Source organism: Suncus etruscus, chromosome 3 (genome assembly GCF_024139225.1).
Source record: "Suncus etruscus isolate mSunEtr1 chromosome 3, mSunEtr1.pri.cur, whole genome shotgun sequence".
Taxonomy (NCBI): domain Eukaryota; kingdom Metazoa; phylum Chordata; class Mammalia; order Eulipotyphla; family Soricidae; genus Suncus; species Suncus etruscus.
Genome location: NC_064850.1, coordinates 76,190,584 through 76,216,413, shown reverse-complemented (window position 1 = coordinate 76,216,413; position 25,830 = coordinate 76,190,584). Strand labels below are relative to the sequence as shown.

General features: G+C 40.8%; 1 protein-coding gene and 1 non-coding gene across 2 annotated transcripts in view; both read left to right on the top strand.

Moving 5' to 3' along the window:
• Nucleotides 1–281: 281 nt before the first annotated feature.
• On the top strand, nucleotides 282–411 carry LOC126005032 (small nucleolar RNA SNORA22). The gene has a single exon (XR_007494217.1). It is a non-coding gene; the product is annotated as a small nucleolar RNA SNORA22 (small nucleolar RNA).
• Nucleotides 412–23,033: 22,622 nt separating this feature from the next.
• CEP78 (centrosomal protein 78) overlaps nucleotides 23,034–25,830 on the top strand; it is a 32,418-nt gene continuing 29,621 nt past the window's right edge. Inside the window, exon 1 of the mRNA XM_049769768.1 lies at nucleotides 23,034–23,352. Coding sequence (XP_049625725.1) covers nucleotides 23,100–23,352 — 253 coding nt within the window. The 5' untranslated portion in view covers nucleotides 23,034–23,099. The remainder of the gene's footprint in view (nucleotides 23,353–25,830) is intronic.

Genomic DNA, 25,830 nt, shown 5'->3' with positions numbered 1-25,830 from the left:
CAATAAACTTTTTTTTTTTTCGTGCCTCTCAGAAAATTTTAAAGCAAGGTCATAATTCTGTCACTTTACAGATAACAAAATATTGGTAAAAGAAAAACTTCTTAGTGTTTTAAAATCCAAATAAACACAATAGTGTTAAATTTAAGTCTTTTATATTTCTATTAAAATTTTTTATTTTAATTTTATTTATTAAATTTATTAAATTTAATTTATTTTAAAGTATTTACAAAATTATGTGAAAAATAATGTGGTTAACCTTTTTAAACAATATAGTTAATTTAATGCACAGTAAACACCTAGGTGTGCTTTATAGTACCCTTAGTTTTAACTTTGTGCTACAGCAATGGTTGTTCTTTATTTCTGCATTGAAAGAACTATTATTTTAAGTGCATTCAAAATATCAGCACATTATACAAATCTGTATATTTGTGTCGCAGTGAAAAAATAATATAAATGAAAAATATATTATATATAATTTTATAAGTAATATATAAAAGTAACTAAACTTATAAGCAAATTAACTAGTATTAAATATAATTTTAGTCTTAAGTTCTAGGTGTGTAAATGTATCAGATGTCTTTAACTATATTTTATAATAATCTAAGCATTTAGTTAATTTGGTATATAATATTTTTTACAAATTATTCACATAAAGTCTTCATAGTAAAAACAGTTGTTTATTTTTTAAAATCAGTTTTTATACCTTTAATAATCATAGTTCATGCTATTGTGTTTAATCATAAAAATTTTAACACTTTATTGCAGCTGTCTTACTGTTCTACTGCAAAACCAATTTAAAGAAAACCTATTCATTTACAGCAAATGATTTCATACTTCAGAGTGAAGACTCCTTCTACAGTGCTCATTAACCATTTTACTTAATGTTTTAAACTTCAAATTAAAATTGTTTTAAAAATGTTTTGTGTTAAATCTAAACCTTAAAATTTATTTTCAGCAAAGTTCCACTCCATCTACATTAAGTACTTCTCAAAACTAAAAAAATTTTTTCTACAAAAATTTTTTTTTCTTCTCACAAACATGCTAGCTAAATATTTAAAAGCGCTTGTCAATTTTTTATAAATAAGTCTTAAATCAATCCTTTTGTCTGTTTATGTGTCTGTTGTGATGAATGAAAGTGGCCACAAGTGTAAAATGTTGTGTTTAGTGTTGTTTTGTTTTGTCTGTTTATTTGTTATCTCTACATTTTATAATAATACAATTTTTAAAGCCTTATCCATTTTTCAAATTTCAATTAATTTTTTCAACCTGGTTCAGTCTGGTCAGTTCACAAACTGGCATCTTGCAACTAAAAATCATGTGTTAAAAATTATGTATTAAGCTAGCTTTGTCCTTCTAAGAACATGGCGGAGGGTGTGGGGGATGGCAAACCCCAGATTTCTCAATGGCCATCGGGGATAACTTTTCCCTGGAGAATTTCTGGACTTTGCAGTCACCTGGCTTTCCTGCTATGTGTAAGTTCAGGCCTATAGAATATGTATTTATGGCTAAAAAATAGCATCCAGCTTTAACATAATAACTAGAAGTTTAAGAAAAATCCTTTATATTCAGTTTAAAAAAATTTTTTAATTAGCAATTGTTAATTATAAATTTTCTTTTATGCCAAAGTCTAACAGAAGTCAAATAACATTCCCGTGGTATTCAAAAATAACTAGTGTAATGTAAATTGCTAATGTTTTCTGCCTGTAAACCCAAGCCAGAGGACTAAGTAAATTCTTAATTTTTATATAAAGTAACCATTTTGCCTCCTGCTAAGCTGTTTTCTTATAAACCTCCTGCTAGCCGCCATTCCTGCAAACCTGTTTCTAACTGACTCCACCTTTGACAATGCTGAATTGGGCACTCTGCCTAGCTGCCTTGGATGCCCACCACTGCCACCAACAACCTCCATTGCAAACAAGTCACGGTCGTGGAACTTTGCTTACTCAAACCATATATGTGCCCCCCTGTTCAACAATCAGACATTTGCAATCAAACCATTATTGTTAACAACTCTTCCATCTTCATTGAAGCCCCCAACTCCACTTATTTTGTTTGCTCCACTGAATTTTCTCCCCATATTGTTACTGAAATGTTTCTTGCTTATCATGATTGTTATGTTTTAGCTTTGTTAATGCCTAGAATAACCATCAAACCTGTTGGTCGGTTTCCACCTCGAACCTCATCCTGCAAATGGTCAATGCCTCTGCCCAGGCACTCTCTAACACCAGCTATGAACACTGTTGGATCTGCTATTCACCGGTTTTGCCGTTTTATAAAAGCATCACAACGTTTGAACCTCCTATCTACACCAATAACTCTGAACTTCTTCTCTGGGAAGTTCAGCCTCAGCGTCATTAACTCACTGTTGGGCAGGTTGTGAGCTACGGACTCTGCCTTCTGGCCCATCCTCCTCCTCTCAAGTTATTTTAAATCTTATAAATGCCCCTGCTCTAGCCCTCACAGACCCAAATTGTGAACGCTGTTGGCTTAGCTTCTCTCCTCAACTCCTACCCTTATCCTTCCGTCTTTCACCGATGTTGTGAGCCCTTTACAACAGTTACCCTTGCAGTTCTCCTAGCCATTGGCACTGCTACTGGTGCTGGCACAGAAATTTACTCACTCGTCTCCTCTCAGTCCAATTTTCGCATTCTCACTCAGGCTGTAGAACAAGACATTAATGCAATCAAACATAGCTTACAATTTCTCACTGATACTGTTAGTTCCCTTGCTGATGTTGTTCTCCAAAATCGTCGTGCTTTAGATTTTGCCCTTATAAAGGAAGGGATGTCTGTGTAGCCCTTAAGGAACAATGTTGTATTTTTAAAGACAAAACTGGACTAGTTAGGAACAGCGTTCAACACATTGGTGACGGTATAAAAGACTTCCAAAAACATTTCGATGAAGAACAAGGTTGGTACCAGGGTTGGTTTTTCTCTTCCCCTTGGCTTCACACTATCTTGTCCACTATTTTGGGCCCACTCATTAGCCTCATGCTGCTCTTTTCTCTTGGCCCATGGATTTTTTGCAAAATCACTGCCTTTATTAAGAATCAGGTAGATGAAAAAGCAAAAACCTCTATTCAGGTTAACTACCAGCGTCTAACCCCGCGTGACTCCTGTGAAAACTTGGCTTTTGTCACCAAGCCGCCCTTCCAGCCACTAAGTTTCCAGGAGATAGAGCGCATAGCTAACAGACGGAGTTCGCTCCGGTACTTGTGCTCTCGGCTGTGGAGACACCTACGACGGGATTAGCAAGGTCCCAGTTAGGGCACGGCCCAAAAAGGCTACAGCGCATAATTCGGATCTCTGTGCACACCCACGGCGTTTGTAGCCACCTTTTAAATGCGGCTTTGGCCGTGTCCGACCTGGTCAAACCTTGTAGCCTAAGACACGGTTCTTCCACCCGCTCACGACTTTCCTTCTTTTTATAGAAGAGAAAGGGGGAGATGTTGGGGACTGTGACTTTTTTGAGGCCATTTTGCTGTTCTTTCTGCCATAGTCCAGCCTTTCACCTAAAGGCTACATGCAGTCTTGCTATAAGTTTTTGAGCTAAAGAGAAAGGAATGTGCAGCTGCAGGATATAATTAACTTTAGCCCGGAGGAGAGCAACACTGCCTGGTACCGTTATCAGAAACAAGGCCACTCTACATTCCGAAGTCAGCGAAACTGTTATCAATAAGTATATGTTACATTGTCTGTTCAAGATCACTGAGGCAGGCACATCTTCCACCACCTCCTGATAATTAAGCAGTTAGGAATGCAGCTAGAAGGTCACTAGAAGTTTCCATGGAAACAGCACGTTCATCATGACTTGCAGGTCATCCAGCCCCCTAGCCCACTGCCCATTTCCTTATTTAGAGAATGATTTACTTTCTTTGTTCCTTGTAGCCTGATATGTATTCTTGCCTTGTATGGACCTTCGCGCCAAAAGTGTGATTGACATCACCTTTGTACTGCCCCCTTCTCCTTCACTATATAAGAAGGAGCTGTAGTCAAATAAAGTTGCCTTTGAGCAGTGAGACATTGCCTTAGGTCGTTACTATTAACCTCTCTCAGATTTTTACAGGTGTGGTTGATCTTCTGCTCTACAAAATAAAGGTGCGGTTGTCCCAGAGCCTCCCCAGCCGATCCCCGCTGGCCGGGCCCCTCCGGGGGGCTTCAGGACCCCGCAATGTGTGCCAGTCTTTGTGGTGTGAGATGTTACCTCATTGTTGTTTTGATTTGCATCTCCCTGATCATTAGTGACATGGAGCATTTTTTTCATGTGTCTTTTGGCCATTTGTATTTCTTCTTTGAGGAAGTGTGTTCATTTCTTCTCCCCATTTTTTTTTTGATCTGGTTATATGTTTTTTTTTCTTATTAAGTTCTGTCAGTACCTTGTATATTTTGAATATTAGTCCCTTGTCTGATGGGTATTGGGCGAATAGTTTCTCCCATACTGTAGGTGGCTTTTGTGTCTTAGTCACTATTTCTTTTGAAGTGCAGAAGCTTCTCAGCTTAATATAGTCCCATCTGTTTATCTATTTTCACTTATTTGGAGAGTGCTATTTTCTCCTTGAAGATGCCTTTAGTCTCTATGTCACATAGTGTTTTACTTATATGTTGTTCTATATACCTATGGTTTCAGACTTGATATCAAGTTCTTTAATCCATTTGAATTTGATATTTGTGCATGGTGTTAGATGGGGGGTCCCCATTTGTAAATTAATCTAAATTGTATGTATTCTTTAAATATATAATTTGGCAGAAATAATTTATGTATTATTGTATATTTTTGTAAATATAAGGTCTTTACTAAGTATACTAACTCCATATGTAGTATGATTCTTTGAGTCTAAGTAGTTTTTTCTATTTTATGTTGCAACATACATTTATATGGTATGTAAATATGGCTTTATGGAATGTTAATAAGGAATATATACTTCACAATTTGTGTCTATTAGATTCTTGAGAGGGGATTTATGTTTTAGTGATTTTATTTACTGGTTGGCCTTATTCCTTTTCTTTCTTTACAATTAAATTATTATTAGACCAATCTTAAAATGATTGAGCTCTTGATTTATTTTTAATTTACTGTTTTATAATCTATGCAATTTGCTTCTGTTATGTTTTCTACTCTTCTATATTTTTGTCATTACCTGTTAAACTTTGTTGAAATTTAATTTTGGGCATGTTACCTTGCCACTTATTTATAGTTTAACAGATTTTATATCATTTACCTCAAATTAATAATTTTCCAAATAAAGCATTGGTTAACTATATTGTTGGCATTGCTTGTTTAGCAAGCTTAAAAGCAATTTGTCTTTAATGTCTCAGTTACTCAGAGACTAATTATCCAGGTAGATTGAGCAGTTCACTAGTAGCTGCATACAAAGAGTTTAAAAAGGAAGACAAATTTCAAACAAATCTGTCTCATGGCTAGTCAGAACACCTTGTATATACTAGTCTATCTGACTCAGTCCCCAGGCCACATATGGTCCCCTGAATACTATCAGGAGTGACACCTGAGCATAAAGCCAGAACTAATGGGCATGATCCCAAAATATTTTAATAATCTGTGTAGAAAGTTAGTATTATAGCTATAGAAAGTTCTTAAATCATATTGACACCTGGCATTACTTCACTAAACATAATTCCTTTCCAAATTTAATTTAAAATAACCTGAGTGTGTGTGTCAGAGAAATAACACAGTAGGTAGGTGTCTGCCTTGCATGTGACTGAGTTAGGTTTGATCCAGCATCCCCTACAGTCCCCAGAGCCTGCCAGGAGTGACATCTGAGCACAGAGCCAGGAACAACCCTGAGCATCACTGGGTGTGGCCCAAAATCAAACAAAAAAGTAATGCATATATTATCCTTTCAAATCAAACATCAACACAAAATGAATAGAACAATGTAAGCTATGCTTGGGGGAGTCACAAGGGGGGGTTGTATGTTGTACTGGAAGTCAGGAAACCACTCCTGGAAAGTTGTTCTAACTATGCAAAACTTAAATTATTCATGTTTGGGTGGCAATGCAGTGATGTTTGGGAGGTCACACGATGACCCATACAAAACTGAGGCACCTCATATTTTTTATATTTATTTATTTTTTAAAAATAATTTTTTATGGGGCCTGGAAGGTGGCGCTAAAGGTAAGGTGTCTTGCCTTGCAAGCGCTAGTGTAGGACAGACCGTGGTTCGATCCCCTGGCATCCCATATGGTCCCCACAAGCCAGGGGCGATTTCTGAGTGCATAGCCAGGAGTAACCCCTGAGTGTCAAACGGGTATGGCCCAAAAACCAAAATAATAATAATAATAATATTTTTTTATTTAAGCACCATAATTACAAGTATGTTTGTAGTTGGGTTTTAGTCATAAAAAACAACATCCACTTCACCAGTGCAACATCCCCACCACCACCAATGCCTCTCATTCCCCACTTCCCCCATTCCCTACCTGTATTTGAGATAGACATTCTATTTCTCTCACTCACTACCATTGTTATGATAGTTGTTAATGTAACTGCATTCACCATATTTTGTGATAAGATTCACATCCAGGGCTGATCCTTCCAACCCTCATCTCTATTGTCTCTAGGGAGTTATTACAAGAATGTCTTTTATTTTTCTTAAATACCATAGATGAGTGGGACTATTCTGTTTCTCTCCCTCTAACTTATTTCACTCAGCATAATAGTTTTCATGTCCATTTATGTATAGGAAAATTTCATGACTTCATCTCTCCTGACAGCTGCATAGTATTTCATTGTGTTTATGTATCACAGTTTCTATAGCCACTCATTGTTATTGGCCACCTGAGTTGTTTAAGATTCTGGCTATTGTAAATAGTGCTGCAATAAATATAGGTGTGCAAAAGGAATATTTGTATTGTGTTTTTATATTCCTAGGATATATACCTAGGAGTGATATAGCTGGATCATATGGTAGCTCAACTTCCTGATTTTTGAGGAATCTCCATATTGTTTTCCATAAGGGCTGGACTAGATGGCATTCCCACCAGCAGTGAATGCGAATTTCTTTCTCTCCACATCCCCACCAGCACTGATTGTTCTTATCTTTGCGATGTGGAGGCACTTCATGTTATGTGTGTCTTTTAACTGTATTATTTAAGCTTGGGACAAAATTCCATTACACATTTCTTGCGTAATGGCTATTTTGAGGAGCATTTATTTGTGAATTTGTTCTTAACTATTTGTCTTTACAGTTCTGGAGGACTTACTTCTGACATATTTCTATTACTATCTTGCACTTGTTCAGTTACATCAACAATGACTTCAGTAGAAGAACTCACAGGTTTGAAGGCTGTAAACGTATCTTCAATTGACAAGAGAAAAAAATTGTACCAGCCTGAAGAACATTTCTGTCCGTCAGATGACTTCATTTTACATGCTCTATTAAAATGGATTGATTTCTCCCTCTTGCCTCTCCTCTCCGGTTATAATTCCTTCTGTTCCCATTTCACTTGGAGACCGGTGCCCTCCAAATTATACTTCATCTATTTGTCTAAACTAGCTTCCTGCCACCTTCCCTTATATATCTCAAAGTAAGCTCCTCTTACTTTATATAGCCTAATCTCAACAAGAAACTTGATGAATGCACAATTTACTTCTTTCCTTGAGTTACTTATGTCTCAGTTAAAATTATTGGTTGCCAGCAAGAAATTTTCTCTGATCATCTTCAGCATAAAGAGATTTATTGGAAAGGCATCAGTTTTTAGAATTGACATGTGGCTTGAAAAATAAAACTTAGGAAGTAGGTGAGAACATTATTTTTCTATAGCCAAACAATGGGGACACATGGACTGTGTGCCAGTGTGGCTTCTGTGATAACAGGTTTTCTTTAGTTGATCTTCCTCTTCTTACTTCTTAGTCTTATAGTTCAAACTCCTGGGAAATTGAATGCATTTGGCTTGGCTAAGGTCAATATTGGCTCTAGACTCCAGAAGATGGAAGAAGCCCTGACCTGTTTTGTAAACAAAAAATTTCATAAACTAATAAGTAAAAAATAAATGTTTTGTACCAGAGAGATAATTCAATAGAATTTTTTTTTTTTTTTTGCCAATAGAAGAGTTTGAGTTAGGTGCTCCAAAAGCACCACCCAAGAGTAATTTTGGGAAACTTGCCTCTCAGCACCTTTAGGTGTAGTTCCTGAAACCCAAACCAACAGAAAAAGGCAAAGGATTTAACTTCTTACTAATTCTTCAAATGATCCTGGTTGGCCACTTGCAATTTAAAATGAAACTTTCTATTGCTCAGAAAAAAGTCAATAATTCTTAGTTCTTGGGATCTACCCAAGGTTTGTATTTTCCATAAATGAGCTTCCAAATTGGCAAACATGCTCAAGAAGTACTTCAACTGGATTGTCTGTTAATGTACCAATAATAATCTTCTAATGTAATTTATTACAGGATATTAGATAAATTTAGCTTACACAGAAAAATAGATTTCTGTCCTCTGATTTTAATATGCATATTGATGTATAAATTAATTCTTCATTGAATTAGGTTAATGTAACAGGTTTTGTGTGAATTAAAATTGTGCAATCATGAACCAAGTAATCATGGTTCAGTACAATGAATTTCTTCCCTTATCTAGATTCTGTTGTGCACAAGCAACGACACTGCAGGCGTCTTGCATTTCAGCATCTCTAGTGGGGAAAAAATCCTTCACGAGAGGAAAACAGGTACACAAGCAGCCGAATATGAAATATGAAATAATGAAAGTACACAAAATAAATGGGGACCCACATCTTCAATAGACCTGAGACAAGTTTAATCTCCAAGCTGGGAGTATATAAAGGGTAAAGGGACAGTCATATCATGAAAGGAATGCCCACATTTGTTTCTTTTCAAAGTACAGAAACTATCATTGTACATTGTTTGATTTTAAAACAAATACTACACATGGATTTAGGTGGTTTGTAATCTTAGAATAGAATAGAGTTCAGTTAGGAGCCAGAGGATAAAAGAAAGGCTAATTTCTTAGATATCAAAGTAGTCCCTGGCCCTATGTGTCATTACTGATGTAAAGGTATTACAAGAATCCAGGTTTCCTTTCTAATAACAAATATCCTTAACCTAAGGGAATAGTTTTCTAGATAGGGGCTAAGACCAACTTCCTATGGTCTGGTTATAGAAAGAGATAAAACTTATATAAAAGGGGTACAGAATTATACCTAGTAAATTCAATAGCCTAATTCTACACTGCCCAAACCTGTTTGTTAGCAGGTATTCAAAGTGACAGGGATAGTCCCTGAGGCAAAGTCATCCTGCTGTGGTGTTCAAAGACTAGGAGAGAAGACATTGTCTTTAAGATGCTAAGTTTTGACTTAGCCTTTAGAAATAGGCTGACAGAAAGAGACCAAGCCTGTCTTAATATTTGGTGCGGAAATTTCTCTGGGAAAAGGAATTTGATAGAGGCCCTTTTTTGGCCTGTAATTTTTACAAGGAAGAGAATGTGCCAAATAGTAAGAAAGACATTGTAAGTCACTATCATGTCATGAATTTCAGAAATATTACCAGTAATCTACGTAGGGGGTATAATCAATGTCCACCAATGGGTCTGCTGGCTAAAATTTTTCTTGGGGATATATTAGCTCACTGCTCCAGGAAAATCCATAGATGGTATATCTGGAAGTGCCTGATGTCACTGCGTGGCACAACAAGACACATTATTTTTTTAATAAAATCTTTATTTAAGCAGCATTATTACAAACATGATTGTAGTTGGGTTTCAGTCATAAACAGAATACCTTCCTTCACCAGTGCAACATTCCCACCACCAATGCCACCCCCCCCCAACCTTGCCTGTATTCAAACCAGGTATTCTACTTCTCTCACTCATTAAGATTGTCATGATAGGGCCTGGAGAGATAGCACAGCGGCGTTTGCCTTGCAAGCAGCCGATCCAGGACCTAAGGTGATTGGTTCAAATCCCGGTGTTCCATATGCCCCCTCCCCCCGTGCCTGCCAGGAGCTATTTCTGAGCAGACAGCCAGGAGTGACCCCTAAGCACTGCCAGGTGTGGCCCAAAAACCAAAAAAAAAAAAAAAAAGATTGTTATGATAGAGTAGTTATTTCCTTAACTGCACTCACTCATCACTCTTTGTGGTGAGCTTCATATTGTGAGCCAGTACTTCTGGCCTTCTGGGCATTATTACAATAATGTTCTTAATTTTTCTTAAAACCCATAAATGAGTGAGACTATTCTGTAAGACCCATACTTTTAAAACATTACTTTTATTATAAAACCCTGATTTATCAAAGTTGTTCATAATACAGCTGTTTTGGGCATAAAATGTTCCAATCCCAATCCCAACACAATGTGGCCTTTCCTTCATCAATGTCTCCAGTTTTCTATTCACCACTCCAGCCTCCCCCCTTGTAGGCACAAATTTATTTTATATTGTTTGTTATAACACAAAGAAAATGGAACTATTATAACTTAGGTCAATAAGAGTCAATTGGTAGTTATTGTTATATTCCACAAGGAGTCAGGATCTACTGTATTGGTATTGCTAGTTGAGCCTTCTGTGTTATTGTTTAGGCTCATTGATCTTGGTGGCCTTTTATACAACTTTCCCTATTAAATTTTCTGAGATCCTACTGGACTAATAGTACTCTAAAATTTGAACATTTCCTAGCTACCAGGTCCAGGAACAATAGATATAGACCAATTTGGTAGTTTTGCAGAGTGAATAAATTTCAATTGTGGGACTGGGCCATCTCCATGTCAGGGGGTGTAAGGTGTGTCTGTGACTGCTGTGCCCTCACGCAAAAAGAGTAATATGGGGGCCGGGCGGTGGCGCTGTTGGTAAGGTGCCTGCCTTGCCTGCGCTAGCCTAGGACAGACCGCGGTTCGATCCCCCGGCGCCCCATATGGTCCCCCAAGAAGCCAGAAGCAACTTCTGAGCGCATAGCCAGGAGTAACCCCTGAGCGTCACAGGGGGTGGCCTAAAAAAAAAAAACAAACAAACAAAAAAAAAGAGTAATATGAACACTCACTATTACTACAAGGCCCCACAATTATCAGCTTGGACCAGTCTACCTGGGAGGCATCATATTCTTTTGGAGAATAGTTGCGGAGGTGGGCCATACAAGACCTATACTTGTTGAGTTTGTGGTTATTTTTCCCAATGTGCTTCCTTCATTCTCTGTATTCAAGCCACTTGTCCATTTCAACCATAGGGGGTTGGGCTTAGATATTTAGTCCTAGTATCCCACATTATGATCCCAAAGTGTAGTTGGTTCTAGTTGGCTGGATGGGTCTCTGTCTAAATGTATGTTTCTAAAACCTAGCCCCAATGAAGTCCATAGTGGGTACACTTATTAATTACTTGCTGTATTATTAGAAAGAATGGGTAAGTAACTTATTCCTCAACATTTCAATAATCTTCTACAGTGAGTGTTCTTTTATAAATATTTTGGTATGGGTTCGGAGCAATAGCACAGTGGGGAGGGAGTTTGCCTTGTATATGGCCTACCCAGGTTAAATCTTTGGCATCAAATTGGGTCCCCAATCACTACCAGGAGAGATTCCTGAGTGCAGAGCCAGGAGAAATCCCTGAGCACTACCGGGCGTGGCCAAAACAAAACAAAACAAAACAAAAAACCCCAATGAATCAAACCAAAAAAATGTGGTTTACTTAAAAAAAATTTTTTTTGGTACTCTTCAGTCCCCAGAAGTAAAGAAAATAAAACAGGGCTATCACAGTTTTCCATATATTAGGGGTGTACTATGTGACTGCCTTCTGCCAAGAGGAGACCAAACATCCACAAGTGAAACTGATTGAGAAGTGAAGACTGATAATCCAAAAAATATTATGAAAATTTCACATTTTCATATAGAAAATAGAGATTTTTCTATATGAAAAAAATTGATTGAATTCAGAGACATTTGAGGGAATGGTAGATTGGAAATGGCAAGTGGCAGGGGGTCGTGTCTGTGGCCCCCAAGGCCGGGTCCGCACCTAGACGCTAAAGCCTGCGGTGGTCCAAGAGGTTCAGGCCGGGGGGGGGGGGAGCCCTAGGTGACCCCCCCATACCCTCCTGCTGTGGGGACATCGCTGCCAAGCAGCAGGCTACTTGATCAGGACTGCGGAGCACACGACTGTCCTCCCTTCGGGGTCAGGGACTCGCGGGATTTAGCATACTTTAGCACAGCACAGAAACCTGCACCCGCCGCTTCTCGAGCCTCGACTACCGCAACAGCCCTGCCGCCCGCGGACGGCCCCGAGCCCCGAGGACAGCCATCGGGAGGCAGCGACCTGCATTTGTCCTTCGAAGATGCACAGACTTGGCAGGAGGGGCTGAGGGCACGGCTAGGGACCCTAGTCTGGGTTGAGTGGGGGTACTTTCCCGTCCCCCTCCCCGTCCTAGACTCTACCCCCTGTTGGCGGGGGGACACTTGCGGGAAAGAAGCCCCCAAATCGGGGCCCTGGGGTGAGCTGAGTGCTAAGGGATGGCCCCAGTACCCGCCGCTTTCTCGGAGCTCTTCCCATCTTTGTCCCCCATCTCCTCTTCACACCGCCCCCACATCCTTGGAAGGACGCAATAACCCGGGGTTCCACGTTCTGCAACCCCTGGCAACGCGACAATCGGTGGCGGGTGCGGGAGACCCCCAGGCAACTCCTGCAGCCTCGTCGATGCAGCTGCTCTCGGGCTCTGGGTGGCGCTGTGCTGCAGAGACGGGGGCTTTTCCGAGTCAAGGCCATCTGGGGAGAGGAGAGGTGCAGCAGGGGATCCAGGCATCTGGCTGATGGGGAAAGAAGGATCTAGCACCAAGGGGGTGCTAGAGAAGATCGGGTAGGGGCGCCCAGAGCCTAGCTTGCAGTTAGCTCCCAATAGAGGCAAGCTGTAAAGTTAAGTCCCACGAAATGTGAGATCACCCCCAGACGGGTCTGAAGAAGCAGGGTGGTGGCGAAAGATTAATAGCTGAGATTCTAAGAGTCAGTGGCTTCTTGTTATATATCTCTGATTGAGTCAAAGCCAGAACCCTATGATTTAACATTCTCAATTCAAACCAGAAGGCTGAAGGTCAGACAAAGGAACTTTTTCAGGTGGGCTTTTACATATCTAAGGAAAGATTTAATTGAATAGTGAGGTGTCATCTTACTAATTTAATTTAACTTAAAAAGTAAAAAATAATCGGAGGGAGGGAATTTGGAACTGAGCTCCATGTTGCACTTGGCAGGGGTGGCCAACTTTGGATGATTCGCTAGGTGGCATTCTTCCCTTGGAGTCAGGATGACAGAGACAGGGGATTAGTGTCTAAAGACACCACTCTGTGACACTAGGATGGGAAGGGATGTGCAGAGAGAGAGAGGAGAGAGAGATAAGGGAGAAAAGAAATCCAAACTTATAACTGCAGGCTTTAAATTATTTAAATTTGATTATAAATCAAATTATACAAGTCTGCTATTAGAATAGCCTGTTCTGGCTCCTATCAGGAGATGAGATTCAAACATATACACACACTACCACCACCCTCAAACCTCAGGGGCCATTCATTTTTAAAATTTCAGTAATCTCTAGGATTTCAAGGAATTTACTCATTCTGATAGTTTAGTATCTTTCTGTCTCCTAAAGGGCAAACATCTTTTTTTTTTTAACTTTATTTATTTATATTGATTGATTGATCTTTGGGCCACATCCAGCATCGCTGAGTGGTTACTCCTGGCTCTGGACTTAGAAATTGCCCTGGCAGGCTGGGGACCATTTGGGATACCGGGAATCAAACCAAATCCCTCCTGGGTTAGCCCTACCACTCTCCGGCCCCCAGGGGCAAACATCTTTGCTTTGATTTTTGTTCATTGTTATATTCCAAATGCCCAGGGCAGTGTAAGTTAGATTAATGAGACACAAAAATTGTCAGGCAACTTAAAGGGCCAAACTGAAACTGGTTCTTTGCCAGTTCCAGGTGATTCCTTGCGAGATCAGTATTGCCCGCCCTGACTTGTATAGTATTTATACACCAAATTCACAAGTTTTTTTTTTTTAATCATCTGGAGAGCGTTCACAATTCCTGATGTCTTTCTAACATTCCTGATGATATGGCCAGACGACAACCATGTCAATCACAACAGTATAATCTCTGAGAATGGGTCCCAGGTAATATTATTTTTCATGTTTATTCAAGTGATGCCAGCATGAAATCTACTTTGAAAAATCTTCTCATTATACAGCATCATGGCTTACTTTGTCACCGCCTTTATTTCAAAATTCCTTGATTTTAATTTGTACTGAAATTCATCCTGTGCCTACAAGTTTTGAGGCAACAGGTCTCATTTCCTAACAAGATTTGAGTTGGCCTGGCTAAGTATTATCACCAGGGTTATGCTCTCAAAATATAAAATGTGGTCACATTTCTCAACTGCCTATGTCTTCTTTATCTCATATCAGCAGTATACAAAGGGCATCAGAGCTATATGAAGCAATCTGGCCCTCTTTCCCCAGTTGTTTGTCTTTCAAACTTTACCCCATTCCAACTCTGACTCTACTGTTTGTCCTATGGGACTATAAGCTTGCCTTGACCTCTCTCACATATTCATAATTTTGAATGAATCTCCTTGTATATTTTATTTTATTTTTTTTTGGTTTTTGGGTCACACCCGGCAGTGCTCAGGGGTTCCTCCTGGCTCTATGTCATAAATTGCTCCTGGCAGGCTCAGGGGACCATAAGGGTTGCCTGGATTCTAACCACTGATATCCTGCATGCAAGGCAAATGCTTTACCTCCATCCATGATATCTCTCCAGCGCCACCTTGTATATTTTAAACTCCTATTGCTATACAGTTGTCTAGTGCAGTGCACCTAGTAAATACCAATAAATACGAAAAGACTAAATCTCAAAGATGTTATCAATAATAATAATGTTATCAATAATAATCTTGGGGAAATGTTCTTTTCTATTTACTTTGCTACCTTCCACATACCAGACAGACACATACACACACACAGAGACACACACACAGAGTTCAATGCACCTTCTGTCATAGTAACAGTAATGAATACCTCCTAAGTGTTTGCTTTATGCCAAAGTTCTAAGCATGTTCTACATATTTAATTAAATCCTTATAATAATTTTACAAGGTCTCAACCTTGTAACTCTGCCTTAACATTTCCTGAAAGAATTATGAAAATTTAGCTATTATAATGGGAAATAACTTGTTTTAACAAACATTCAATAAATAGGGAAGTAATTTTGGATCCTGGGAAATTGTTGGCTCTAGAACCAATGCTCTTAAATACTTGGCTCAAGGTTTCTCCTATGTGAGTTTCTTTCTCTTTAAAGCATATATTTCACTACATTTTTGTTTTATTTGTCTGTAAAGCACTGTGCAGTTTAAGAAAGATGGAGATTTCTCCAATCTTACTAAATTTATATCAAAGAGCATAACGTAAAATTATTCAGCTATTTGAAAATGAAATTTTAAGTTAACATGTGAAGAGCAACTACTTTCTGTATCTTAGTGTATTATATGCATTTTTAAAGGACTTAAAGTGGAAGTTACTTACTAATTGTAACAAACTGGTCATAAGTAACAAAGTTTTAATATGACTACTAATCTAACGTACCAGGGAAATCTTACCCTAAAAATTAAAGTGACAAAATAACGGTAATGTAATTCAGCTGTGTTTTCTCCCAGCATAGCATTAAATTTTTTCCCAAGTAAGACTGGCAGTATTACTTGCTACTTAACTTTCCATTTAAAAAAGAAATTTTTCTCTCCCTATTTTCTTTCAATGATTTTTTTAAGTAAATTTGCTTTCCTTTATTTAAAAAGATAAACAATATCATCAATTATGTCAATTATGTGATTTTCCTAACTATAATTTTTTTCTTCTTTTAAGTATAGAATAATAATCTTATGTATAACTAAATTCAATTTAAGTTGCAATTATGGCAAAAATTTTTTGCACTGCTGTAGACGTGCTGCGTCTCAGCAATTTAATATTTCAATACCAACCCTACCACCTATGTGGTCCTTTTTTAACCAAAGTCTCCAGTTTCCCCCTCACCCTTTAAGACTGCCTCCTAGAGGCACAAAATAATTTATTTTATGCTTGTCCAACACACTAAAACATAAAATTACTCTTGCATTAACAATTCCTTTTGTGGTGGAGGTTGCTGTTGGGATGGATGAGGTGGCACTTGCATGCTGCCTCTCTGAGTTTGCACACACGTACTAGCTCTCTGAGTTGCAACACATGCTGGCACTCAAGTTGCACAGACGCTGACTCTCTGAAATTGCATATATATGCTGGCTCTATGAGGCTGCATATGCATGCTGGCTTTTGAGGTGCAAACAGTGCTGGCTCTCTGAGGTTGCACATTCATCCTGGCTCTTTCAGACTGCACACACTAGATATGTCTCTGAGGTTGCACACTTATGCTACCTCTCTGAGGTTGTATGTGCAAGCTGGCTTTCTGATGTTGCATTTGCATCCTTATTATCTTAAGTTCTACTCACATGGTAGCACAGGAGAAAATTTGAGGAAGATACTACAGCCAGCAGTGCCAGCTGTGACTTTTTTGACTGCTGAAATATATTTCCATTTTTTACTTTATTTATTTATTTATTTATTTTTTTTGGTTTTTGGGCCACACCCGGTGACGCTCAGGGGTTACTCCTGGCTATGCGCTCAGAAGTCGCTCCTGGCTTGGGGGACCATATGGGACGCCGGGGGATCGAACCGTGGTCCGTCCTAGGGTAGCGCAGGTAAGGCAGGCACCTTACCTTTAGCGCCACCGCCCGGCCCCCCATTTTTTACTTTATTTAAAGAAAATGCATCACCTACCTGACATAGTTGACCAGATTAAGTAAAAGAGAAGTTATCGAAAAAATAGAAAGAGAAAAAATAAAATAATAATTATAAATACTAACATAAATATAAATACAATATATTATTATATTATATATCATATATAGTATATTATATAAAATATATAAATAATAAAATAAAATAAAAAATAAAAAGAGAAAAGGAAATAGAAAGAAGTTTGATAAAAAAGAAAAAGTATAGTGTTAGGTTACACCTTATTTTATCCAAAACAAAGGTCATTTCTGGTTCCTTTATAGGCTTTTTACAACTTGGATTTACCCCAAACAGAGATTGTCTTTCTTGTAAACCTAGGTGGGACTGGCTAGGATAGCTGAGCTATCTGTTCTTATTGCTCCATGCAGGGGTGGTTTCTGTACTCAAAACAACAGCTTTGGCAGGCAGCTTACTCTCTATATAATGTAGAAGACTGCCAGACTATATGTGTTTTACCCTCAGCCTGGTTTGGACTATTTTATGTGTGACCCTGATTCAGACTAGTTCGCCTGGGCTTGGAGATACAGTGTGTGAGGTGATTTTACAATAGGCACTCAAACAGTGACTTGAGGACCCAGAAAATAAAAAAATCAATGATGGTGAGTGACTTGACCTTCTGTGGATTATCACCATGATGGCCCATTCGAGATGGACTGAATATGCCATGCTTTTCACTGGAACATTGGTTGTCATGGCCACTGTTTCGAATGGCTTCATGTTGTTCTAGTCCATCTACCTGTATTTTGCACTTTGGACTCTATGTGCCAGGCTCCCTAGAAATTCTCTTGCACACATGCTACCAGAGGGGAAGAGTACCTTCCCAGTAGTGACAAGTTCTTAATCTAAAGCCTTCTCAGGGCTGATAATTTTTGTTGACTACTGACACTAAACCAGAGAGACATTCATCTCCCAATGATGATGAGTCAGTTACCATCTCTGCAGACTCAACTAGATATGCCCCTGCACCACTAGCACTGAGTCAGGTAGACAAACCTTTGCTGGCAATCCAAGTCCTGGACACTGTCAAATGGTTCAATGTCCAGAATGGTCATGGATTTATCAACAGAAATGACACCAAAGAATATGTCTTAGTTCACTGGACAGCTATTAAGAGATACAAGGAAGTTTCTGTGTAGAGTTGGTGATAGGGAGACTGTGAAGTTTGATGTTGTGAAAGGAGAGAGGGGACCAAAAGCTGCTAATGTACCTGGACCTGGTGGAATGCCAAAGAAAGGTAGCAGATATGCTACCAATAACATAAGTTCTGTCCATTCATTCTTTGGCCGCACTCAGCTAGCTGCCCTACCACCTATGGAGGCATAGGCACCCTCAGGTGTAATAGAAGCAGGCAGTGAAGGGGAAAAAAAGTTGAAGACACTGGGCAGTATCACAGATGCCAATGTCTACTATCTACCAGATGTGCCTTTTGCGAGGACCTCGGACCCCTAACCTGCAGCAGCTTATCAAGGAGACCCCAACAACCTAACACAGAAGGTTAAGATGGAGATGATGGAGGATACAAGACCAGATGAAGATAAACCGAGAAGAAGTTGCTTTCAGAACTTCTTGCACCTGGATTACCTCCAAAAAATTAACTTTCTCCTAGGCAAATTTCTTGACCCTATTTACATTAGCCACAATATTGCTGGCTAAATGTGTGTTTTACTTGTATTAGATTTTAGAGCTCCTGTTTTGTTCTATGCACCACTACAAATAGAAAATTTTGAATGCAACTTTAGTGGTTTAATAGTAGTTTGCACAGTTCTGGGGAAATCATAAAGTTGTTAGATTTGTAATGGTTCTCAGCTATCTTAGTGAAAGTTTCCCAATTACTGTTATGTTTGATGTTATATTACTTACAGACTTAATCTCAAAATTATGTCTGCAAACATATTCTAATGTCTTTGTCTACAGTAGATGGAAAAGGATCTTAAATGCTATGAACTTATTACAGTATCCATTAAAAATGTTTTAGCAAATTTATTTTCAAACTGTATATATATAAATTTATATATCTGTTAAAATATTCTTGTGGTTTTGTTTATCAAAGTTTATGAAAAGGAATTTGGAGTTTCTAGACTTATATTATAGTTCTAGATGTAAAAATGTTTAAGAATTTTTTAATTCTGGGCCTGGAGAGATAGCACAGCGGCATTTGCCTTGCAAGTAGCCGATCCAGGACCAAAGGTGGTTGGTTCGAATCCCGGTGTCCCATATGGTCCCCTGTGCCTGCCAGGAGCTATTTCTAAGCAGATAGCCAGGAGTAACCCCTGAGCACTGCTGGGTGTGGCCCAAAAACCAAAAACCAAAAAAAAAAAAAAAAAAAAAGAATTTTTTAATTTAGTGTATCTGCAGAAAGGTTCTAATGTTTATTTCAGAGAAGTCTATGAAAATGTGTTATGATATATGTAAGAAAAAGATATGGAAAATCTGATTATTTTGAGAATGATGTATACAATTTAAAATTTGATGCTACTAAACCAACTTTTACTGTGTCTATGCAAAATAACATCCACTTTTGTAAGTTTTGATCTGGGGTTCCCGCATCTTGCATAGAACAATAGAATAGACTTATATACTCCTCTCAATTTCTTTTTCCTTTTTTTTTTTTTTTGGTTTTTAGGCCACACCCGGCGGTGCTCAGGGGTTACTCCTGGCTGTCTGCTCAGAAATAGCTCCTGGCAGGCACGGGGGACCATATGGGACAATGGGACACCGGGATTCGAACCAACCAACCAACAGTCCTGGATTGGCTGCTTGCAAGGCAAACACCGCTGTGCTATCTCTCCGGGGCCTCCTCTCAACTTCTTAAACAAAAAAGGGGTAGTTGTTAGGTTACACCTTATTTTACCTAAAACAAAGATCATTTCTGGTTCCTTTGTATGTTCGTTTACAGCTTAGATTTACCCCCAAACAGATAGTTTTACTTGTAAACCTAGGGGAACTGACTCAGAATAGCTGAGTTATCTCTTCTTACTGCCCCACTCAGGTTTGGTCTCTGTACTCAATAAAGCAAAGTTCTGGCAGGTAGCTTACTTTTTGTATGAGGTAGAAGACTGCCAGACTTCCTCAGCCTGGTTTGGATTATTTTATGCATGACCCTGATTCAGACTAGTTCACCTGGGGTTGGAGATAACATATGTGAGATGATTTTGCAGTACACTAGCAAGCACATTTGTGAAAATGATTGTATCTCCAATGAAGTCATTAATACAATGGCAGAAGGTTTAGTAAACTCTTGATGCTCATTGTCCATTTTTTTAAAACTGTTGTTCTACTAAAGGGATAACAGCATCAAACATATGAAGTTTTCAAAGCACTATTACCGATTCTGTGGCTTTTAGGGGCATTTAACTTTCAGCTGCCAGGCATTTTGGAAAAAGTAAGATATGGATGGGGGATGCTTGCACTCACTCCAAAAAGCCCTGGTGATATCAGCCCAAAGACCATCATATCTGAAATTTGGTCAGATTGTTATTCCCAGAAAGTATTATAGAGGGGTGATGAGGCAGGGCCATTGGCAAAATGGTGATTCTGGGTCTTGGAGGCAGCAGGTATGGCTTAGGAGATGACCAGCTTTCTGCTGTGGGTGAGTGTACCCATAATTTTTCACACCTTGCTTTACATATCACTCAAGTAGAGTAAGTCTGTGGAGCTAGCCAAGTTCGAACATGGTGACTATGTTTGTGGGTGTGATTATAGCTACCACATATTCAATCATTTTCATTCTGCCTTTTATATGTTTTTTTACTGAGATTTTGTGATTTACATTATTTTAATCATGCTTTTCATACATGTAATTCCAACACCATACCCATCACCAGTGTCTCACTTTCTTCTTCAAGGACCCCAGCAACCCTTTTCTCATGCTACCCCCACTCAATTGTGTTGATCAGTTCTCCCATTGTGTTGTCTTTGTCCATTTGTTGCTCACTTGCCATGTATCTTTAAGTACCTCATTTGATTGAGATTATTCTGTTTAGGCCTCTGTACTTTGCCTGAAGCATTCTTTAAGACAACAATCATAACAATGCTCAACAATCTAAAAGTGATGTGTTAAGAATCAAAAAATTTGAAGGAAAAAGTAAAATAAATTCCATTAAGTAATGGAACTTTAAAATGCAGTAGGAAATCTCCAGAAACAATATGGATGAAGCAAATCAGTATACTTGAAGATAGCAAAAACAAAATCACCAAGAATATAGAAGTTTTGATAAGGACATATAGTGAGAACAGAAGAAAATTTTCTCAGAATCATTAATTGGCACAGTCTTTTTACCAATAAGTGCTAGGCATAGGGAGGTTAGGGCAAGATGGAGGCATAGTTCCTGCCTCCTATCTTTCTGTACACTCTGGGTTGTGAGGGACACAGGAAGGAGATCAGGGAAGTCCCACTGAAAGTAGGAGATAAAAGGGCATTCCCAATTTAGACTGGGAAACAAGTGTGTGAATTGAACATTAAAAAGAAGGAGAGGACTAAGGGATAGTAGCTCTAAATAAATCATGAAAAACACAGAAGTTTTTAGATGGTGGACAATGACATAATGGAGTCTTACAAAATGAATGCAACAATAAATCATACCCAAAACTGCAAAAAATTCACATTCCTATCTACAAGAAACTTCTGTGCTTTTTGTTGTATTAATTATTAATTATATAGTCCGAGTGGTATGGATGGTGAGGCCTTTCTTGGCTCAGACTGGTGCCTGCAGCCCCTTTGGCCGGCGGGTCTGTAGGTAGCAGGGTAAAGATAAAGAAATAATACACAGCAGTCAGATGAAGATTCAGGAGAAATCCAGCTTTATTACAAGGCCTTAACCACCATGTGTGGCTTCTAAGCTAAGCAGCCTCTTTCCAGGTGCTCTGCATTCATTCTGTATCAGATCTCTCTTCCTTCCCACAGGCAACCCTTTACTTACCAACCACAGACCCCTCCCAGCTGTGGGTGGGTCTCACCATCCAGGTGAGATTAGCACAAGGTATTGGGGGAGGGGTAACACTTTCCTACACAAGAAAAACTCATGCACCAAGAAAAATCTAGTTCATACTAGACCTTAATAAGTCAGCGGGCCTGGATGAAACTAACGAGAACCCTTTGCCTGCTAGTTAGGAACTCTTTCACATGTAGCAGGCATAGAAAGACATACTTGTCAATGTTCTGACGAACATTATCTATATAACATATCTAGGGTCCATAGAAAATGGCTATAATTTGGAGAATGGTTACCCAGCTTCTTCAATAGAAATGATCAGATTCCACTTCATAAACTGACTAGATGCTATAAAATGCAATTGCATGTATAAATCATCTCTGACTATAGCTGGGAAATTTTAGTGGCACATATATGTCCTGGTAGTGAATATCACATGGCAGCGAATCGAAGTGCTGTAACTTCAATGCCCAAGGCCCAGCCAAAAGGCAATTATTGTTCAGAAACTGGGGTACAAACAGCTCAATTATCTGAGCATCCCACTTAGAAAGCTGTTATTTGATTTCTTGTACTTCAACTTGTCTTTGTGTAGTGGATGCTCAGCAATATATTCCTTGTAAAGTTGTTTGGGGGGTGGGGGAGACTAATGATTTCATTCTGGAACAGTGTGAAAATAGTCAGGAAACCGAAACAGCTAGCAGACATTTAAGGGTCCTATTCACCAATAAAAAATAAAAAAAAAAAAAAGTGAAATTTAGTAATGGCAATCAATCCGGCCCAGAATTCATGGAGCACTTAACAGGTTGCCAACAACCCAACTACAGAAATTTACATTGCAGTTAAGATCACTGACAGAAAATATTTAATAAAATCAGCAGCTCTCTGCTGGTTCTCTCTCCTGAATGGTGCGGGAATTGAGACCTTTTGTAGAAATGAGTTGGCCTCTAGGTACCTCATGGCTCTTCAGGCCGGATCACCAAACTCCTCCCTTGGAAACCCTCCACTTGGAAAAAACAAGCGCCTCCTTTGTACTGTCACTTAGGCTCCTCCCTCCAGCCTTGCCCGGGTCTCTCAGGCCCCGCCCTTCCCTTAGTCCCGCCTCCGTTTCTCAGTCCCTGCTGCCTCATTGGTCACCGCCCCTGGGAGAGGCGTGGCGAACGCGCTGACGCTTGGGGGACGTGCTGACGTCGCCGTACGGCCCCTTGGGCCCTGCGCGAGTCGCTGTGGCGCGCTCCTTGTTTGGCTGGGACCCAACCGCTTCCGCCGCTGAGCGGGAGGCGACGCGGGAAGCGTTTCTCCCGCCGAGCCGCGTCTCTTTCATCCCAGTTCTCTGTCCGCGGCGGCTGCCAGCATGCTGGACGCAGGGCCGCGGCGCCGCCAGCCGGCCGCCGACTTCGCCTCGCTGTACGAGAACCAGTGCGCGCTGCAGGACTCGGCGCCGCTGGCCGGCTTGCGAGCGTGCCTGCGGGAGGGCGAGCTGGAGGTGCTGGCCGACCGCCTGCGCCTGGCCGACTGGACGCCGCTGCTGCGGGCGCTGCAGGCCGCCCGGGACTTGCAGAGCATCGCCGTCCGGAGCTGCTTCCAGCCGCGGCCGGGCGAGACGGGTCGGTAGTCGGGGCCGGGAGCTGCGGCGTCGGGAGGGAGCGGATCCGACGCGCCTGCAGCCCCCGAGAGCCCGTCGGGCCCGAGGGTCCGAGGCTGGCTGGGACCCGCCCGAGAAAACCCCAGGGGCCGGGAGTGACGGGCGGAGCGCGGCGGCGGCACCTCCCGGGCGTCTTTGCCTGGTTGTCATGGGACCCAGACTGGGTTGCAAAGTTGATCTTCTGGCGGTGCAGGTGCAGCTGGGCCCGGCAGGTCGAGGGCGCTGTGCATGCTCCGAAAAGGTCTCTGCAAAGCATCCAAGAACGCCCCTTATTTCGTGGGATAGTGGGATAGCACGTCGTCTCCCATGCTGATTTTTTTTGGGGGAGGGGTCACACCCGGCGATGCTCAGGGGTTACCTCCTGGCTCTGCGCTCAGAAATCACTCCTGGCAGGCACTGGGGACCATATGGGATGCTGGAATTCGAGCCATCGTCCATCCTGGATCCGATGCTTGCAAGGCAAACGCCGCCCCCACCCCCATGACAATCTTGAACACCACTGATTACTAATAAACGGTAGATTATTCTCCGTGGTACTGGAGGTACCGTAACTTATAATACTTTTGAGCCTTAAGCCGGGTTTCGTGCATGCAGCCTCGGACCCCGGGACGGAGAGTTCAAGGCAAACCAGTTCGACCCATGGCACCTCAGAGCGTCCCCTGAGCCCCACCAGGAGTGACACCTGAGTACAGCTGCATGTTATCTTTGAGCACAAAAGACAAGAATAAGCCCTAAGCATGGCCCAGTGTTGCCCAAGCTCACCCCCCTGGACAAACTGATCCCACATCCCCGCCACAGGTGGCACTGGCCTGCCCCGATAGAGCACAGTTCTGTACACCTTCATCGACTTCTCTTTAGCTGTTCGAGCTGTTTATCTTTGAACCGACACCCCCAGGGACGTCGTGTTTGTAGTATCCTGGGATCGCTGACACAAGACTCCTGCCTCAAATGGATTTGACTCCCGGGCCCCACAGGAAATATAAGCAGCAAATCCTTTTTTCTCGGTGCTCTAGGAATGGTATTTTCTGTTGCAAGGCCAGTTCTGTGCAGAGAGGTTTCCGAAGTACTGACTGGAGGAGGCACCACCTTAGCAGTGAACAGCTCTTGTTGCTATTTAGAAAATGGCAAACCTTAAGATCACACTGCAGCTGGAGTTCTGATCCTGATTGGGAGCAGAGCCTGCTACCCCCATCCTCATAGGCAGTAAAGGATAAGATGCGGTAATGGGGGTTTTACCTGTTTCAACTTAAATGGCTCATTTCTTTTTTCTTTTTTCTTTTTTTTTTTTTTGGTTTGTTTTTGAGCCACACCCAGCAGTGCTCAGGGGTTACTCCTGGCTATCTGCTAAGAAATAGCTCCTGGCAGGCACGGGGGACAATATGGGACACCGGGATTCGAACCAACCACCTTTGGTCCAGGATTGGCTGCTTGCAAGGCAAACGCCGCTGTGCTATCTCTCCAGGCCCCCACCTCATTTCTTTTTTAACCTTATGTATGGCCATACCTCAGAGAACTGAGCTCTCTTAGCTATCCTCTGGAGAAGACTTTTTTTTTCTGGAACATTCCTTTCTTGTACCCATCAAATTTTTTGATTTGGGGGACACAAGTGACAGTGCTCAGGGCTTACTCCTGACTTTGTTCGGGGATCTCCTGCTGGGGCTCAGGGAACTATGTGAGGTGCTGGAGATCAAACCTTGGTCAGCCATAGGCTAAGCAAGGTAGTGTCCTACTGTTGTATTATCTCTCCAGCTTCCCAAAACCACTTTATTCTTTAGAAATTTTTACCTGGCTGCAGGGACCCAAGCCTATAAATGAGGGAAGCATTTTAAACACAAAGGATGATACAAGCCCAGGGATCCTGTTCTGAGCAGAGATGCTAGAGGCCTGTGTGGGTTGGCACCTCAGGGTCTTCCTAAATGAGGGGTTCATGCAGTGCCAGGGATTATATTCTGAGCCCCCCCTCTCCTGGGCCCCTGAGCTCATTTCTGGCCTGCTGCACCCTCTCTGGTTTTGCACAGGTGTCATAAATGTCCCAATGATGGTTTTGTTCTTCATCACCTATGAGATACAGACCTTACTGTCTCTGTTGCTTGTCAGCCCCCCTTAGTTCCTGATTTGTCCTGGCCTTCTGTGCTCCCAGGTACAACCTTCGCAGTCCTTCACAAGACTGTCTGCACAGGTATTATTTTGGTATTGAATATATCACTCCTCAGACCCTCTATGGCTCTGAAGTCTTGGTCCTTGGAAGTTATCACAGGAAGCCATCACCTTCTTAGTGTTTACTTCCATAGGAACCTCTATAAGTAGCATGGCTCCTGTCTCATTGACTTGACATTTTAATTACATACGAATACTTTGTTAGAGTGGGCTTTTGAAGGACCTTTTATGCCCTAGCACATAGCATATGCTTTACTGTGTAAAAAACAGATGTGTGGTTCAA